Raw genomic sequence first — 18,394 nt, 5'->3', positions numbered from 1 at the left:
AGTTTGGTCATTCCTGAAAAACCACAAGGCTCTTTAGGAGTTTAGCAAACTAGCTTCAATCCTAAAGAGTCTATTTTCAGCTGTACCAAATGCAAGAAGCACTACCTATTTTACGGAGGATAATAAGAGGATGATTTATGAAGAAAATTTCAAGAAAAGACTAAAATTTCACTGATTTACAATTCAGGTCTTGTGACTTTACAATATCATGATTCACGCCTAAATGAAACAGGGCTTTGAAAAATAGAATTCTGAAAACTATGCACATAGTCAGCACAACAGGGAGCAGGACTGACTGTTGTATGCATTACTTTATTAATGGTATTTCTTTCAGAATAAAAAAAAATCAGTGAGAGTTGGACAAATGCATTCTTTTTTATGTAGTATATGTATATACTACATACTACATACTATGCATATATGTATACATATATACATCATATGTATATATAACGTGCCATTTGTGTTGCTATTTCTAATAGTTCAAGGAGGGGAAATATAATCATAGGACACTAGCCTAGGCTAAAAGTAAGACAACAGAAGGTTATATATTTTCTGTAAATAACAATTATGTGACAAATAGAAGATGGATGGAAGCAGTTCACTGGGTTTCCAGTAGTGCAGAACAGTGTGCACAGGGACTCAACAGTGGTTGAGTATATATGTAGAAACAAGTAAGAACTATATTACCTACATTGCTAAATTTTAAATGATTTGTTGTTGCTGAGGATATTTGTAGTGATTTATTCGTACAATGTGGTTGAACAGCAATATCAGCATTCTGGGGCAGTTTGCTAATGTGACATGTTTCTTCCTCTTCATCTGCACTTTAAGTTATTTTTTAATTAAGATGGGGAAAAAATCATCTGTCACTGTCATTCTTATTATGTACAAATTTTCTTTTGGGAACTATGAAATTGGTTTTATGCTATTCTCTGAAGTATATGTTCACATGTTCCATTGTGTTCAGAAAAATGCAAAGGAGGATCCATTCCTCAGTATATTTAAGCCTAGAAAATGTACCTAAAAGGAGCTGAGCACTAGACCTTTAGCATCTGGGGAATTATGTGATTTATACTACTAAGTTTTTTACCGTATTTGAACATCGAATTCAGAGGGAGGATGAGGGAGCACCTACCCATCTCCCCTGTTCATCCACACAGCTCCTAAGGATTCATTGACTATCACTTTTTGTATGTGTGTTTTGGCATTTCTTATAGATGTGCAAAGACCTAGTGAGGAGATGAGTGAATGTTAGAAATTAAAAGAATTATGTATCAGCACACATATCCTTTTGACTCTGACTTGATTCATGACTGTTGGGAAGTCACTTCCTTCCACCTTCTTCAGTTTTCCCATGTAAAAGTGGTGATAAGGGTGCTGCCCTTGATTTAGGATCTTAGGATAACAAATACCGTAGGAGTAAAGGAGCAGGCCCAAGGAAGATTCATCAGTCATGTTTTGTCATTGCCATGGTGGAATTCACCAAACATTGACCTGCAGATAGACCCAGCAAAAGTCTTTAAATTTATATTAAAACACGTATCATCAAGAGAATATAAACCAGAGAGGCAGTGGGCTGAATTTTAAGTTTAGTTGTGTGCAGCCATATAAAGGCAACTCCACAGACTCCGAGTACCCAGTTTTTGACAGTACAATTCCTATGACAACAACTGCATGTAAAGAGCGGTGAAGTCTGCTAGAAAAGACTGTTTTGAAGTATAGACTAGAACAGCAATTGCCTTTTATTTTCATTTCTATACCCAGAAGCCTGTAATTTAATCTTGTTAAAGAAATATTTCTGCTACTATTAATCCTTCCTGGCATTAGGAATCAAGGTGACTGAGGTATAAAGGGACAAATTTAAATTGCTTTCTTTCTTGGGAGTACAAAAAACCAAACTGAAACATACACATAAAATCCTTGAGAAACTGCTATAACTGGAGTACTAGTGAATATTTGCAGCCAAATTACAGAATTTGCTTGTCAGAGCTTCTGCTGATAAATGATGAGCAGAGGAACATTAGGCATGCAGCTATTTTGCCTCTCTCAGATAAAAAAGGGGTTAGTGTCATTCTTACACATGACAGAGCGATATTCTACAAATTTGGATGATCATCATTCTACTATTGCTTTGGGGTTTTTTTCAAAGAATGTCCTAGTTATGCCTTTGAAATGCATCATCTATTGGTATCACTGCAGTAGTCATAAAACTAAATTTCCATGTAATTCAGTAGGTCCCCTGGGTGCAGGATTCGGGGGTTCACTGCAGATAACACAGCTCTGGAGTCTAACTTTTCATTGTACTCACCACTGCAGCAGACTTACAGAAGAAGTAGAGTGTGGTGAAGAAATTTTCACAAAAGTGCCAGTAAAGTGTAGAGAAAATCAATTGTCATAGCACAATTAGAGAACAAGAGAAATGTAAAGTGTGAAAGAGAAAAAAGGAAAAAAAATTGCTTAAATTCTGTTGAAAATTATGTCAGAGAAAATAATGTCCACAGATATTCTATACAGTAATGTGTTTTCCTGAGCATTAAGCAATATAATTATTATTTTCCAGTGCATGCCACACTTTTCGTATTAGTACAATAGGTAGTTAATCATTATCATAGAACTCCTGTTCATTCAAAATATTAAGAAAAAATCAACTTTTGTTGCTGGAGATTCAATACATTTCCATCATTCAAATGGTTCTAATAATATTAAGCTGTCCAAATCAGAGTTTACCAGTGACTCGTTCCACACATTTGCCCTTGCCAAGTTCTATATTTCCTGTCGACCAGTGATTACAACTGCATAGGTTTGTTTTTAATGGTTAAAATGGTCAGCAGCAGAGGACAAAGAATTCCAGATCTGGTCCTTTTGATCATGCTTTGCAGTCAGTTTTTAATCCTTTCAATTCACAATACATTAATTTTGAGGTTATTACAGTTATTTTCATCAGCATGATCTTTTATAAAACATGAATTTGAATTCTAGGTACATTACAGAAACTTTGCTCTCTTTGTCAATAAAAAGAACAATAAAAATACACTGAGTTAGTTTGACTAGATATATTTTCTTTCAATATTGTTAATTATATCCCACTTTTTGAACTGGATGTTAATCAAGTCTCATATCAGTCACTGAACTATTTTATCTAAGATTGAAACTGATGAATTTATAATGATGTGCATCTTCCTTATTACCCTTTCTAATGCTAGACCAAAATTAACTCTAATTCTTGTCTTTGGAAATTACTGATCATAGAAAAATTTAAATTGGAAAAGACCCTTAAGATCGTCAAGTCCAACATCCCTATGTACCATGTCTTGTATGCCTTCTAAATAGCTCCAGAGTTGGTTTGTGATTCAGCCACTTCCCTGGACAGCCTGTTCCAATGCTTCACAACCCTTTTGCTGAAGAAATTTTTCCTAATATCCAATCAAAACCTCCCCTGGCACAACCTGAGGCCACTGCCTCTCGTCCTTTCAGTTATTGCTTGGGAAGAGATTGAAACCCACCTTGCTACAAACTCATTTCAGGTAGTTGTAGAGAGCAAGAAGGTCTCCCCTGAGCCTCCTTTTCTCCAGCCCCCTCAATTGTTCCTCATCAGACTTGTGCTCCAGGCTCTTTCCCAGTTCTGTTGCCCTTCTCTGGACACAGTCTTGCACCTCAATGTCTTTCTTGTAGTGAGAGACCCAAAATTGAATGCAAGAATCAAGGTTTTACCTAAACAGTGCTGAGTACAGGGGGGAAATCATTGCCCTAGCCCTACTGGCCACAGATGTTTCACTAGTTTTGATAGCAAATGTCTCGTATTACTTATTTACACTGTTTAAATTTATTGTTCTTCAACATCTATTTTTTTTCTGCTTTTCATAGCAAATAGCACTGTATAGTGACACCTGTAATACCTGGCATGTTATAAATCTTAAAGCATTAATTTATATGAAACGTCTAGGAATTTTCCACATACATATTGATTTCAATTCTTACCTAACGATAGATGAGTATCAACAGTAGAGCTATTGTTAAAAATCTTCTAGCTGTTTTAAAAATATTTTAAAACTTCTTATTTGTAGTTTGCCTGCCTTGTGGTCAGTTTTCTCTCCCCAATGTTTGTCTTCCTTAAAAACTATTTTCAATAATAATCACAAACGTATTTGTTTCTCCCATCAGCTTTTTTTTTGCCATAAATTTCTATTATTTAAACATTTTCTTTAGTTATATAAGAGAACAACGTATTGATAAAATGGCCTTATATTCTGAACTTATAACTTGTCTAAACATGTCTTTATGTGAAAAGGTTACTAAGCATTTAGTATCTCAAAAGTTATTTCAAAGTATGTCAAGAAAATAAAATCGGTCGTTCTTGTTTTGTTATTGTTGATTTTTTGTTTCATTTTGTTTTGTTTTAATAAAGGAGGGTTCACAGACAGAACTTGAGTTTTGCAAAGTTACAAAGTAAAGAAACATTAATCACTGACTTTGTAGGTAACCAGATAACAGGTGTTAATAAACACCCATTAGGGATTTGTCAAGAATAAATCATATAATATTTAATTTTGGGTTTTGAAAGTGTTATGACTTAGTGGAAAGAAAGGCACATTTAGCATTTGAGAGTGACTCCTGCAAGAGGTTACAATCAGTGCAGTGCACAGAATGAAAATCCAAAAAGATCAGTGCATTGGAGAAATTGCTTTCAATGATAAACACAAAATTCACCAAAGTGCAGATTGCTCTATTTATTGAAGATTAAATATACAAATAGAATAAAGGGAAGCAAGTGAATATACGGTATAAAAAAATACTATTATGAAAGAAAAAAAAATAGAATATTTAGTAGAATGGATAATTCAATAGTACAATTCTAGGACATACTAAGAGAACTGCTACCTATGGAATATGTGTGATTATTGTTCCAATTATCAACAGTGTTAATGTCCAACTTTGGATCCTCCATTATAAGATGTAGAAAAGCAGTAGAGATGAAAATAATAAAACTAAGCAGAAAATTCAAAATCAGGACTTCTAAAGGAAAACTTGAAGAGATTTGGCTGAACTAGCCTCAGCCTCGCAAACAGAAACCCGATATGCATGGGGATACTGGTTTTCCATTTTAGCTGTAAAAGTTTAATATAGTTCTTCAATAAAGTGTTTTCAGTACTTCCCATATGGCATTTTGTGTAAGTAATAAACAGTATTGAAAATAAAAAGCAATTATTGGCAGATATTAAAGGAAACTCTCTAATTATCCCAGGAAAGAAATAGGTTATTCTGATGATCTAAATTTAGGAATATAATTCACTGTACATTTTTTAAGACTGGGCTGATAATATCTGATCTTACCTGAGGCCAAAAGAAGGGCCTGAATAAAACATGTTTTTGATAACTTTGTGATACTTTCTGGAACACGGTTCTTTTTAAATAAAAGTCTTACCCATGACAGTCAAATATACATGAGAATTTAACATTTTTCAAAGTCATATTTTTTGTTGTATGCTATGTGGTCTCTTTAAAGAGCACTTGTATAAGAAGAACATTTCATCAGTCTTTATATGTTTCAATGACTGGCTACATTTCATATATGTTAAAGTACAAATGAGACTATACGTACACTAGTAATGACAATATAATATTTGTAACCTCCAGTAGAAGACCTATCCTGACAGTACATTTTCCTCTTCTAACATATTTTTAAGTTATTGGTGGTATGATTGGCTTTAAAGAAGAAAATATTTAGAGATTTATCACTGTAATTGAATCTGAAGAAAGAAAAATATGTGATTAGTAGAATTGTGTTTCAGGTAAGTGAGCAGTAGATATTGAGTCCCCAGAGTAGGAAATATGCAATATGCAATTTCATTGTTAGCAGATAAATTGACATTATCTGTTTGTTCTATATGGGTGCATTACAATGCAACAAATAAAATTAACTTCATTAAATATTTTCTTGGAGGATTAATAAGCAGTGATGATAAACCGCAGCAGCACAAAGAAATGCACCAAAATTATTTGTCTGGTTGTGGTGGGAGGCTGGAGGAACAACCCATTGTTATCATCGACCTTAGCTAAAAAGAAACCTCTTTCTTTTTGAGCGTGAAGTGTTCCCCATCATTAGAGATTGCATTTTGCATCTGTATTCTGTGGCTAGTAAACAGAATATCCAAACAACTACTGCGATTAAAAAGGTGAAAACTGGTCTTCATATAAAATAAGGTTTTATATTTTCAGCAGGGGAGATCTAGGACTATGTTTTTCCTGAAAATTTATTTCGTTTAAACAGAATATTTCTCAGTGTCATGCAAATTTCATGGTTTATAGCTATGTATAGTAAATTCAGACTGTAATCTTAAAGGTAGTTTTTGCTGTTTTTCTTATCAATAAAAAAAAACCACACGCCAGAGGAAGCAACTCCTTCAGAGTTGCTAAAACTCCCAGACTATCTCAGATTTTGGCTGTCATCAGGTATCAGTACCATTTATTCATCAAGTACTGCCATCTTGTGGAATTAGAGTAGTCAAAGGAAATTCTAAAAAGAGGAAGAGAAATATATTTTGTATCACAAAAAGAAGACTAAAACCAGACTTATTTCTTGTACAAACATCTTAACTCCACAGAAGTGCAATTTGTGGGATGGGAGTTTGCTTTTGCCCTTGAATATGCAAAATTAAACCATGTTAGGGACTGTACATTTAGGTTTTTGGTGGCCTTAAAGAGTTTATATGACGACCTTCTTGTTACATCTTCACTTGCACCACTGATGAAAAGACTATCCAGAAGCCTTGTGTTGAAAGGATGAGACAAGCAATTTCTTATGAGAAAAGCCCTGAAGCAAATCTGGGAAACATTCAGGCACTAATAAATACAGAAGTGAATATTTGGTGCTATCTGAGTGCTTCCAGCAAATCTCTCTTTACAATACTTAAGGGGTTATTTCTTACTGACCCACAATGACAGAGAGACTTTTGCATTACCACAGTACTGACATCTGCATCAGAATGATATCTCCAAAAGCAATGATATTTTGCTACTGCACTAGAAAAATGCTGATATGTCAGTATTCCAGCTTCATCCACTATGGGAAGTACATCACATTGTGACAGTTTAGGAATTAGTGTTGTTTAACAGAGAAAATAGAACTGCAAAAATTTTTTAAGAAAGATTTCACACATTAATTCTGGCAGGAAATAGATGGTCTCTTCTTACTACTTTATCACCAAGTGACCCAGATTTTCATATACATAACCCACTAAAAAGTGTTTAATAAAACACAGAAACAAATTGGACATTAGGAAGGCTTTCCAAATGATCTTCAGAAAAAGATACTAATCTCCTTAGAGACATTCTTCTGTAAACAAGGATGGTTATTCATAAAAAGAAATACCATTTTTGCAGTTACTAAAATTACTTTTATTGTTTTTACACCAAGACTTTTTACATGACAGAATTGAGAAGCAGAAGAATCCTTCAGCCAAAGGGAATGTCAGTTTACAACTGTTCTATAATTCATAATTTCTCTGTGTTTTTACTCTCTGTTTCTGTTTGTGTTGATGAATAGTATCTGTGTAAAAGTTTCTTTTGTGTTGGCAGTCAACTGTAATTTCCAGGAAGGGTTCTACATCATCTTTGTGGTTCTGGCATAGGTGTCACATTAAAAATAAAATAGATGGGCATAAAAATAAAAAATAAACTCAGCATACATTCTATAAAAATACTCTAAACTTCTGTATACTGCAGTATTCAGTTTGCTCCTGTCACTTAAACTTTTTTCCCTATTGAAAGCAAAATGAGTACAGCATAGAAAAACCATTTACTCAGTTTTTCCTCAAAAGTAGATGACTTCAGAAGATCCATATCCAAAGTAATAACTTTCTGATTTTACAGTTTTAGTTTGGTTTAGTTATACTTTTGTAGCACTGACTTTTAGCTTCAAAATCTCTCGAAGGTCATCACTATTAAATTGTCAGGCTTGAGATGCATCTTTGGAGTTCAACATCCTAAGAAAAAGTTAATACAATGGCAATTGTATTTGTGCTTAGCCAAATGACAATGATTCTAAAATCTTTAATATAAACCTCTATAGGAAAATTCAGGCTTGAAGTTCACTAAAAACTGCAGTGAGTTGTGTACAAATAGAGCTGGTATTATCTGTCTAGTCTTAGGCTTCTTGTTCTGAAATTCGAAAAGGTTCACTCAGCAGTTTACCACTTTGTAAGAGTAGGATTTCAGATAATATTTAAATACATCTCTTCTTGTAGTTTACATGTACTCCTGTGCTGAACTGCTTTGGACTTGTGGCATGTAACTACATTCACTGTTGTTTCAGAATATTTTACTGTGCATGTAATATAGATGACAGACTTGTCTGTAGAGAGACAGTAAAGTTTTAAATATTGATTCTCCATTAGTGTCTCTTCACAAGTTACTTTTTAGATGTCTTTGCAACCGTTTGGGTATTCTCTTATGCACAGTACTGCCAAAAGAAAAACAAACCAACAAAAGAAAACAAAGCGAACCCACAGTTTTTGTACTTGGCCAGCCTTTGCCAGCAATTCTGTATTTAATGAATCCTAAATTGTAATTTTGCTGGCATACAAAGTGGGAACAGAGTCACAGAATATGAACACCAATGCATGTTTCATCCTCTACTATGACTGCAAATTTAGAAGTGTGAGATATTTGCACAAATGTCAAGGTACACCCATTTTCCATTAATTGCAGTCATTTTGTGAACACCTTTTTGTAAAATCACTTCTGTAAAATCATCCATCTATTTCTGTCAGCTAAAAACTCTGAGGTCCCCAGATCCCAAGTCAGCTGTGGTTGTTTCTGATTGGTCTGCATAGCGTATGTTAGAAATTGCATCATTTTCCTGAGATATTTCCGCTGAAGCCTATGCATACTGTATGGATATAACCCTCAAATTTTATTTAAGAAACTGCTGAACCCATTAACCGGATCTAAAAGGAGAAAAAAAAAAATCAAAAAGTATGTAAGGGGGTTTTCACCTACAAAGGAAATCAAGAACTCCAGATAGATTCCAGATCTGAGCACATACAGATGCACAGTCTTCAGATATTTTAAGGTGCATCCCCAGAATTTTGCTTTTTAGAAAGGAAAAATAGGAGTAATTCTTTTAATGTCAATGGGCTGACAATGATCAAGAAGTCAGCCACTAACACTTTTTTTCTGGGCTCCTGGCTGGAATACAGATGCTAAAGATATGCACAAAAAAAAAAAGCATTAACCACAGCTTTATAGCACAAACTCTTTGAGGTTTATATTTGGCAGTTCTGTTGTTTTTTTTTCACAGGACCCTATCCAAATACCCATTCATCCATCACTCCATTTTTAACAGTAAAAATAATTAAGAAGGTGACAAAATGATGGTATCCCCCTGGATTCAGCACTGGCAAACACTAAGTATTTATTTCCTTAGAGGCATAAAAATTTATTACCTGAAATTTTTTCCTTAGTGTTAATTCTAATTAATAAATGAATAATTAATTGTGTGTGGTTTTAGGCTACAAATGGAGAAAATTATATTCTATATGAACTGCCAATGAACCTACACTGATGGCTATTTTGCATTTGGTTTGAACTGCTTTTAAATCAGAGTAATTAGTGAGACTGATTGCTTTCCATTTGAATTAGTAACAGGTGTCTTCAGCTAAAGACTGTGCATTTTCCTTGAACTTGGTTATTCATTATCACTTTGTAGAATTTTATGCTGCCATGAATCATATCTTCCAGATAAGATTTCATGGCAAAATGTGCCAATGAAATTTTCAGAGAGACGTATTTGGGGTTAATTAGTATTTTGCCTGAAACATAACGTAAGAGGAAGGAAAATTTGAACACTCAGAGAGCTCTCCAAGAGCCTTTAATTCCTCAGGATCCTGTGTAACCACTCAGAATTACTATTATATCTGAAAAAGATTTAAGCAAAATCTCAATGTGTGCCTTTAATTCCCCATTTTGGAGTCTTCCCCTCCTGTTAGGTAAGTATCTTCGATCTTTCAGCATAGAATTTTTTTACTGATACCATCAGTTTTTCATGAGAAAATTTTCATTTGATTTCAAAACCAGACTGAACTTCTTAAAAATTAATTCAGAAGACACTGCATCTCTAAAATACTTCTTTCATTGTTTGCTTATATTGGTTGAAAAAGCAGTTATTGTACTTTTCTATTCCTTTCTCACCATCATGTAAGGAGACGGTACAACACAAGGATAGAAAGGGCAAATCAGTTGGAATTTCTAATGCTTTCTATAGTGTAATAGTCAAACTGTACACCAGGCTAGAATGTTAATGTGTTTCACACTCCTTGTACCAAGAACAGCTGTATCAGTTCCTCTCCTATCATCAGCAGAAAAACACACGGCAAAATTTAAATTTTGAGGCATTTCCTCTCACCCGTTTGACCCTTTCATTTTCCAACTAACTTTATATCAAGAAAACATTTTGACTGTAGTGGGGATAAAAGTATGACAGAACCAGATTGACATACTTGGAAGTACTGTCTTCCTGTTGCTGCTGAAGCTGAGAGTAGTCACTCAAGTAATTTCAGTCTAAAAGCTTGGAACTTGCTATATCAGTGGAGCAGTTTGCATCTTAGAACAGTAGTAGGGACTTTATATACCTGGACTAACTTTGGCTTTTCTCATTTTGAAGCCAGTTCTTTGAAGACTATCAAGGGGGGAGGTTACAGAAGAAATTGTCTCGCAGCCAATATGCCAGTTTAAGTAGCGAACAATATTTTTTTAAGGTGTGGAGACAGAATGAAACAATGGAAGATAAGATTGAAAGAACAGTGTGTAAAGAAGTATATATAAGGTTAGGGCTTTAAAGTCGGAATTGATGGAACTCCACATGAATAATTCCCTGCAAAGAATATCTTACTAAATCAGAATCTCATTAACTTTACTGATACTTCTAATCTTGAGATATAAATTAACCTAAATTTTTATTAAATCATGATACAATCTCATACAGAGAGATAGGAAATAACCATTTTTTTCTCAACCTGTTATTATGAGTATAAAGGGAAAAGTATATCATTTTCAGGTAAATATAATGATTCATGGAATAAATATAAGAATCAAGGAGTGGATTTAATTGCCATTTTTAAAAACAACTGATTAGTTGGTAGCTTTGGTTTAAGGAATTATTCATCGATTGTAGGGATTTAAGCAGCTTAAAGGAAGGGTTCAGAAATTCTTCAGTGAAGCAGATATAAAAGACAGAACTGTAGGGCAGTAATGTTACCTACAAGGTAGGCTAAAGAGTTATTAGAATCTGGTGATTTTAAAAACAGATATTCAGAATAAAAACTGTTTATACACACATTTGTGTGTATAGGGAGCATCCTGATATATTTCACTGCAAATCTGAACAAGCTGAGAAAAGAATTCTTTGTATATTATTTTTGGATTGACCTGAAAGACTATAAAAGAGAATTATATAATATTTTATTGCTGTTTTCTGAGTCCGATCTCAACTAAATCTGTCTTTCCAGGGAACTCGTGGCTGCAAAGTTTATACCATTTTCAAGATCCCAAGGGTTGTAAAAAAAATATTCTCTTCAATTCTAAAACAAAACAAAACAAAAAGTTTTGAAAACCTTTTACTTTTTCCCCCTAGATTGTTGAAATAAAGCTAGAGAACATTTACTTATTGTATCTATTAACATGGTATTGTTTCTGTAATTGCTTTCTCTTATTTTCTTTCCGTGTTCTTTTAGAGATCATCTATAGCTGGGTATTTAATGAATTCCCATCTTTTGTGGCAGAAGACAGCAGACGCTTCATCTCTCAGGAGACAGGCAATCTCTACATCTCCAAGGTGCAAACATCCGATGTTGGCAGTTACATATGCCTGGTAAAAAACACAGTGACAAATGCCAGAGTTTTGAGTCCTCCTACACCTCTGACATTGAGAAATGATGGTAAGAAAGGCCTTATTTCTGGGTACTACACAAAAGTAAAAATACTAAGCCAAAAATACTCCAATTAAGTTAAGAACCATGATTTGTTTTTCAGTATATACATGCATTTACTGTAGCAATTGGCAAAGGAAAGCTTTTCATGGGGGCGGTTTCTTTTAAAACATCCAACAGTTGCGAGAATTTTTAGAACTGTGATGGCTGAGGCGCAAGCTGACAACTCCTGATGTATTTTGTTTAGAACAGTTACTTCACCTCGCTAGTCTGGTGTTCTGTCATTGACAGAGAGAGGCACCATGTCCTTTCTCAGCAATGTCTGTTTCCTTAGGGCTCAGTTCAGTTGCCTCCACCCAAGTGGCCACTGCCACACTGAGATACTCTCAGGCATCTGAGCCATCCACAAGGCACTGACTAATACCACATGGAGCATACAGGCCAGCTGCAGGACGCCAGGAGATCATTTGTACATTTGGCCACTGTAGTTAAAGACAATAAAAAAAGTTTATATTAATACACCGGCAACAAGAGGAGGGCTAAGGAGAGTCTACATCCTTTGCTGGGTACAGAAGGTAGCAGAGCGTCAGGGGATGATGAAGAGGCTGAAGTACTCGATGTCTTCTTCGCCTCAGTCTTTAATACCAAAGCCAGTTGTCCCCAGGACACCCAACTCCTACAGAGCTGGAAGATAGTGATATGGAGTTGAGTGAGGCCCTGGCAACCCAGGACAGAATGGTTAGTGACCTACTATGCCAGTTTGACACCCACAGGTCTATGAGCCTGGATGGGATGCACCCAACAGTAATAAGGGAGCTGACGAAAGAGCTCACCAAGATACTTTCAATCATTTACCAGAAGTCCTGATTATCCAGAGAAGTCCCAGTTAACTGGAAATTAGCAAATATAAGGCCCATTTACAAGAAGGGTTGGAAGGATGATCCAGGGAACCACAGTCATGTGAGACTGCCCTAAGCACTAGGGAAAGTCATGGAGTAGATCATCCTGAGTACCATCACACAGCATGCATAGGACAACCAGGGTATCAGACCAGGCTGACATGGTTTTAGGAAAGGCAGGTCCTGCTTGACCAAGCTGATCTCCTTCTATCACAGGGTGGCCCAATTAGTGGATAAGGAAAGGCTGTGGATGTTGCCTCCCTAGACTTCAGTAAAATATTTGACACTATCTCCCATGGCATTCTCCTGGAGAAACTGGCATCTCATGTCTTGAACAGGTGCACGCTGGGTGAAAAACTCTTTAGATGACTGTTGCCGTGGGATTTAGGTGCTGAAAAAAATCTCCCAGAGCAGTTAATTAGGGGTGAGATAAGAAAGGGTTTATTTTGCCAAGGCAGAAGATGTTACAGGACGCGCGCCCCTGTGCCCGAGAGGTTACATTTTATAATACCATCTATCCAATCCCAGATGTGTCCACCCTATGGCCTTTACTCTGGTCCGCCCCGGGTCCACCCCCTTGAAATGGGTCTGGGGTGCATTTCGGGACCACCTACTTCATCACCTTCACCATCATCAGAGCACAAAGGGTACATAGTTACCTAATTCTTGACTTCATTCTGTGGTTTAGGCCCAGATATGCTGTTCTGTCAACTGTCTAGGCCTTGCCTTGACAAAAGACTAAACATTTCTATTAGATTTGGGGCTATGAGTGATATAGGGAGGATAGAATGGGGTAAGAGGGTTAAGGAATGTATAAACAAGAGTGCTAGAGGGAAAAGGATAAGGGACAAGGGACAAAGGAGGGAGGTTGCTGCTTTTAAAACTTACAAGTCTTACCAATATTAGAAAAATAAAAAAACCATTAGGGGCTTAAGGCATCATGGTCAAGCCCAAAGAGTGATGGTGACTGGTGCTACACTGAGTTAGCTGCCAGTCACTGGTGCAGTTCCTGGGGTTCAGCACTGGGGCTGGTCCTTTTTAATATCTTTGTCAATGCTTTGGATGAGGGGATGAAGTGCACCCTTAGTCAGTTTAGAGATGACAGCAAGGTGGCTGGGAATGTTGATCTGCTGAAAGGCAGGAAGGCCCTTCAGAGAGATCTGAATAGGCTGGATATATAGACTGAGGACATCTGCACAATGTTCAACAAGGCCAAGTGTCGGGTTTTGCACTTGGATAACAACAACCCCAGGCAGCGTTACGGGCTGGAGGCAGAGTGGCTTGAGAGTTGCCAAGAGGAAGAGGACCTCAGAGTGCTAGTCAACAGTGGCTAAAAATGAGCCAGCAGTGTGCCCAGATGGCCAAGAAAGACAATGGCGTCTCATCCAGTATCAAGGATAATGTGGCCAGCAGGGCTAGGGAAGTAATTGTCCTCCCGTACTCAACCCTGATGAGGTCACACCTCAAGTACTGCGTCCAGTTCTGGGCTCCTCACTTCAAAAAGGATGTTAAGGTGCTGGAGCAAGTCCAGAGAAAAGAAATGAAGCAACTGAAAATTCCAGGAAACGTGTCCTATGAGTAGCAGCTGAGAGATCTGGGGGTGTTTAGCCTGGAGAAAAGGATGCTCAAGGGGGACCTCATTGCTCTCTACAACTACCGGAAAGGAGGCTGTAGAGAGGTGGGGGTCAGTCTCTCCTGCCATATCTCAAAGGACAAGAGGAAATGGCCTTAAATTACTCTAGGGGAGGTTCAGAATAGACATTAGAAAAAAAGTTTTATCTGACAGCGTCGTTAGACATTGGAATATGTTGCCCAGGGAGGTGGTGGAGTCCCCATCTCTAGAAGAGTTGAAGAAGATTCTGAGTGTGGCACTTGGGGATGTGGTTTAAGGGCAATTATGGTGGTGCTACATTCAACTGGACTAGATGATCTTGAAGGTCTCTTCCAACATGGATGATTTTGTGATTCTATGGTCTCAGATGACACAAGGCACACATATTGCACAACTGAACGGAGGTTGTGTTGCTTAAAACTTTACCTGTTGCTGGAGTGAAGAGCTGTTAAACTTCCAGGCTCCGATTCAATCTGTTGATTAAGTACTACCAAGATAAGTATAACAGCTTTGACTACTATGGTAGTTAGTTACCCAGATAGTTTTGAATTTCATCAAGGCATATAACCGCAGTATTTTTTTCTGTAAATAAGTGGCTAAATCTTATTATAAAAAAATTGCCTTAGTTTTTTTCCCAAAGATCAAAAGGAAAAATCTTCCAATAATACTTCTTATGGAGCACATGACATTGCAATATAAATGATATGTAGCTCTGATTCTGTTGGTATATATTTGCCTATGGAGGCAACTCTGTCATTTGCTCTTTTGCAACAAACAATATTGCAATTTATTGTGTTATAATTGATTTTTTCTTTAGTTTTCTGTAAAAAAAAAGATATTTTTGAGAATAATAATTTACAGGTGCCTATTTTTTCTTTTTTTCCAAGATGTTCCACATTTCATTATGATTTCTGGTTCTTCACAGATACATGTTAGCATATGTGAATCCATACCTACATAAATCAAACAGAGAAAGAAAGAAAATTTTGAGAGAGAGTCTTTTGTCTTACTTATATCTTTTTGTAGTAGTAAGACTAATCCTATGCTGGAGACACATTCCAAAAGCTGGATTTAAACACAAATGTAAGTGTAAATCAAAAGTATGTTCACCTAATTAGCATGAAATTAGGTTAATGTTTATTCATTGTAGCAAATTTAAATTTTCATCTGCATAGCATGTAGTCTCTTCAGCAAAAAGCTGCATGTTTTATTGTATCACTTCCTATTTGCTTTTGCTAGTTTAGTACCTATGCTAATTATTGAGTTTCAGGTGTTTAATTTTACTGACTTAAATAGTGAACTTGATCTTTTTGATATCAAACTCTCAAAGTTAAAAAACTCAAACATTGACTGCCTTTTTAAGCAGTTTGAACTCTGAGGAAAAAAAAATACAGAATTTTATTTTCATATTTATTATTCATATCTTGCTCTATTTATTCTTTATGAAATTTCCTCATGCTTTTATTGGGTTCCATTTTGTGCAGAAATTAAACAGATTAATTATCCATCTTGCTCTAACAATCCATAGGCACACAATATAGTGTAAGAAATGGAGAGAGTAAATAAAGACAGCAGTTTACACCACTGAGCTAAGAACCAAAATCTATGAAGGAAAACTGCAGATTTTCTTAAATTTCAAGTGGATAGTATATACCAGCCTTCAGCAAATTTGTGTTTCATGGATGTCACACCATGGTGATAATCCAACCTTCTGAACTGTTCTGGAGTATTGGGGAAGCATTTGCGCACAGATGAACAGCTCCTACACAATTTCCGCGTTTGCTGATTCATCTTTTCACAGGAATGAATTTCCACTAGGCTTCCATGCCTTAATTTTAATCTGTTGGGATTTCTGAAAAGCTCCTTTGTTGTCATGAAGTTCTTTAATATTTCTTAGTAAATTGCTTGCTTTCCTGTATGACTGTGAAAGTTTCTCAGTGAAGAAACCCCAATTTTCTTCCCAACCTTACAGTCTCCATAAACCTACCTTGAAAAAATATTGAGGAAAATTCTGATTGTTACATCATATTTATGACTTAAGACATCTACCTTGCTCTACCCCCTCCATAGAATGCAATAATATGGATCTTTTGTAAACTATCTGGGATTAAAATAAAAAATTTCCATTAATCGTACTGTACTTTTTCATTTTGATAGAAATAGCCTTGGGTTATATTGCCCTGTTCATTGACAAATATTAAAGGTGATGACAAAATTTTTAAAATATACATCCAAAATATGGGATAACTGCCAAAAAGAAGTGTTCATCAGTTAAAGAAAATTAAAGTAATTTGTGAAGAAAGAAGATGGTGAAGGGCCTTGAGGGGAAACCATATGAGAAGCAGCTGAGGTCACTTGGTCTGTTCAGTCCGGAGAAGAGGAGACTGAGAGGAGACCTCATTGCAGTCTAAAACTTCCTTGTGAGGGGAAGAGGAGGGGCAGGCACTGATGTCCTCTCTGCAACAGGACCCAAGGGAATGGCCTGAAGTTGTGTCAGGAGAGATTTAGGTTGAATATTAGGAAAAGGTTTTTCACCAGAGGGTGGCTGGGCACTGGAACAGGCTCACCAGGGAAGTGATCACAGCACCAAGCCTGACAGAGTTCAAGAAGTGTTTGGACAATACTCTTGGACACATGCTGTGCCTGAGATGGGGATGGTCCTGCGGAGGCCTAAGAGTTGGACTTGATGATCCTTATGGATTCCTTCCAGCTCAGCATATTCTGTGATTCTGTGATTCTGTGATTCTGTGAAGGAAGTGAGAAATTAAGAATGGCATTAAAACAAACATCCAAGTACCTGAAAACACACTTGACTCTATGTTTGCTGAGTCATTCTGTATGATTTTGAATATGGCTTTTTAAGCTTTTTTATTATAAAATTACTTGAATAATTTTTAATTTTTCAAATATTCACTTAGGTTTAAAAATCATACAGCTTTCTGAGTTCCAATGGTTGGTATCATAACTCACATTATCCTATGCAGTTGGCACATTTACTAGAAACTACAGGAAGAGCTTGTGGTTTTAAACAACTTTTACAAGTGGCACTATATAAATAAAACCATTTATATAGTCTGTATTCTCGAGACATATGTATCATTAACTAAAAATATTCTAATGGATATACTTATCATAATTCTTGGATTTTGATGTATATACAGTACCTGTACCCAGGTACTAGAGGACTAGACAGCTTGTGACGAAAAACACTCCAATGACAGGTATCCATTTATCTAGGAGAAGAAACAGAATAATATTAAGACATTATGTCAAACTCTGAAAGATTGTAAGAACTTCCTGGGATTTTATTAATCTTTTATTTCTTTTGTGATGTGTCTCAAAGGGGAACTTAGCTCCTTGATATGAAGCAAATTAAATAAAAACATCAAGAAATCTTTCAATGAATTCTGAATAAAATGACTACCTCATTTGTTCAGATGTCCCTGACAATCAGTCATTTCATATAATTCAATTTCACTTCAAGCTGGGTTATAAAAACACTCTAAAACTCTATCTGGGGAGAAAAAATTTTAACTGGAAAAAAATTATGCATCATTTCATTAACTTCCTTTTAATGCATTACAAACTTTGAGGAGTTATTTAATAACTGTTTACAAATAATAAACAGCATTGTTAAAGTGGATCTTTGCAGGCTTGGATGCTGATTGGGAGCAGTAAATTATCTTGACTCGTAAAAACAACAGTAAGTCTCTTCAAATTTAGGAAAGAGAAACCTAGGGAGTAGAAAAAAATTGGTGTTTGCTAGCATAAGATTCCAGGTTTTTTCCCTTTTTTTATCTTCTTTATTTCTCTTGAAAATATGTTAACTTTAACTTTATTACTGTAAAAGAGAGAATTAAGTAATTCTTCATTTTATTTCTGTGTAGATACTGCCTATTGGCTTCGCTATGGTGACATTTCTAGAAAAAAAAAATTGGAGAACCTGTACAATTTCA

General features: G+C 35.9%; 1 protein-coding gene across 6 annotated transcripts in view; it reads left to right on the top strand.

Moving 5' to 3' along the window:
* CNTN5 (contactin 5) overlaps positions 1-18,394 on the top strand; it is a 614,386-nt gene that overhangs the window by 448,468 nt on the left and 147,524 nt on the right. For all 6 annotated transcript variants that reach the window (XM_032680305.1, XM_032680306.1, XM_032680307.1 and 3 more), the window contains one exon: positions 11,733-11,936. In XM_032680305.1, coding sequence (XP_032536196.1) covers positions 11,733-11,936 — 204 coding nt within the window. The remainder of the gene's footprint in view (positions 1-11,732; positions 11,937-18,394) is intronic.

This window comes from Chiroxiphia lanceolata, chromosome 2 (assembly GCF_009829145.1).
Source record: "Chiroxiphia lanceolata isolate bChiLan1 chromosome 2, bChiLan1.pri, whole genome shotgun sequence".
Lineage (NCBI taxonomy): Eukaryota > Metazoa > Chordata > Aves > Passeriformes > Pipridae > Chiroxiphia > Chiroxiphia lanceolata.
Note: the sequence above shows the minus strand (reverse complement) of the source record. Positions and strands in the feature narration are given on the sequence as shown.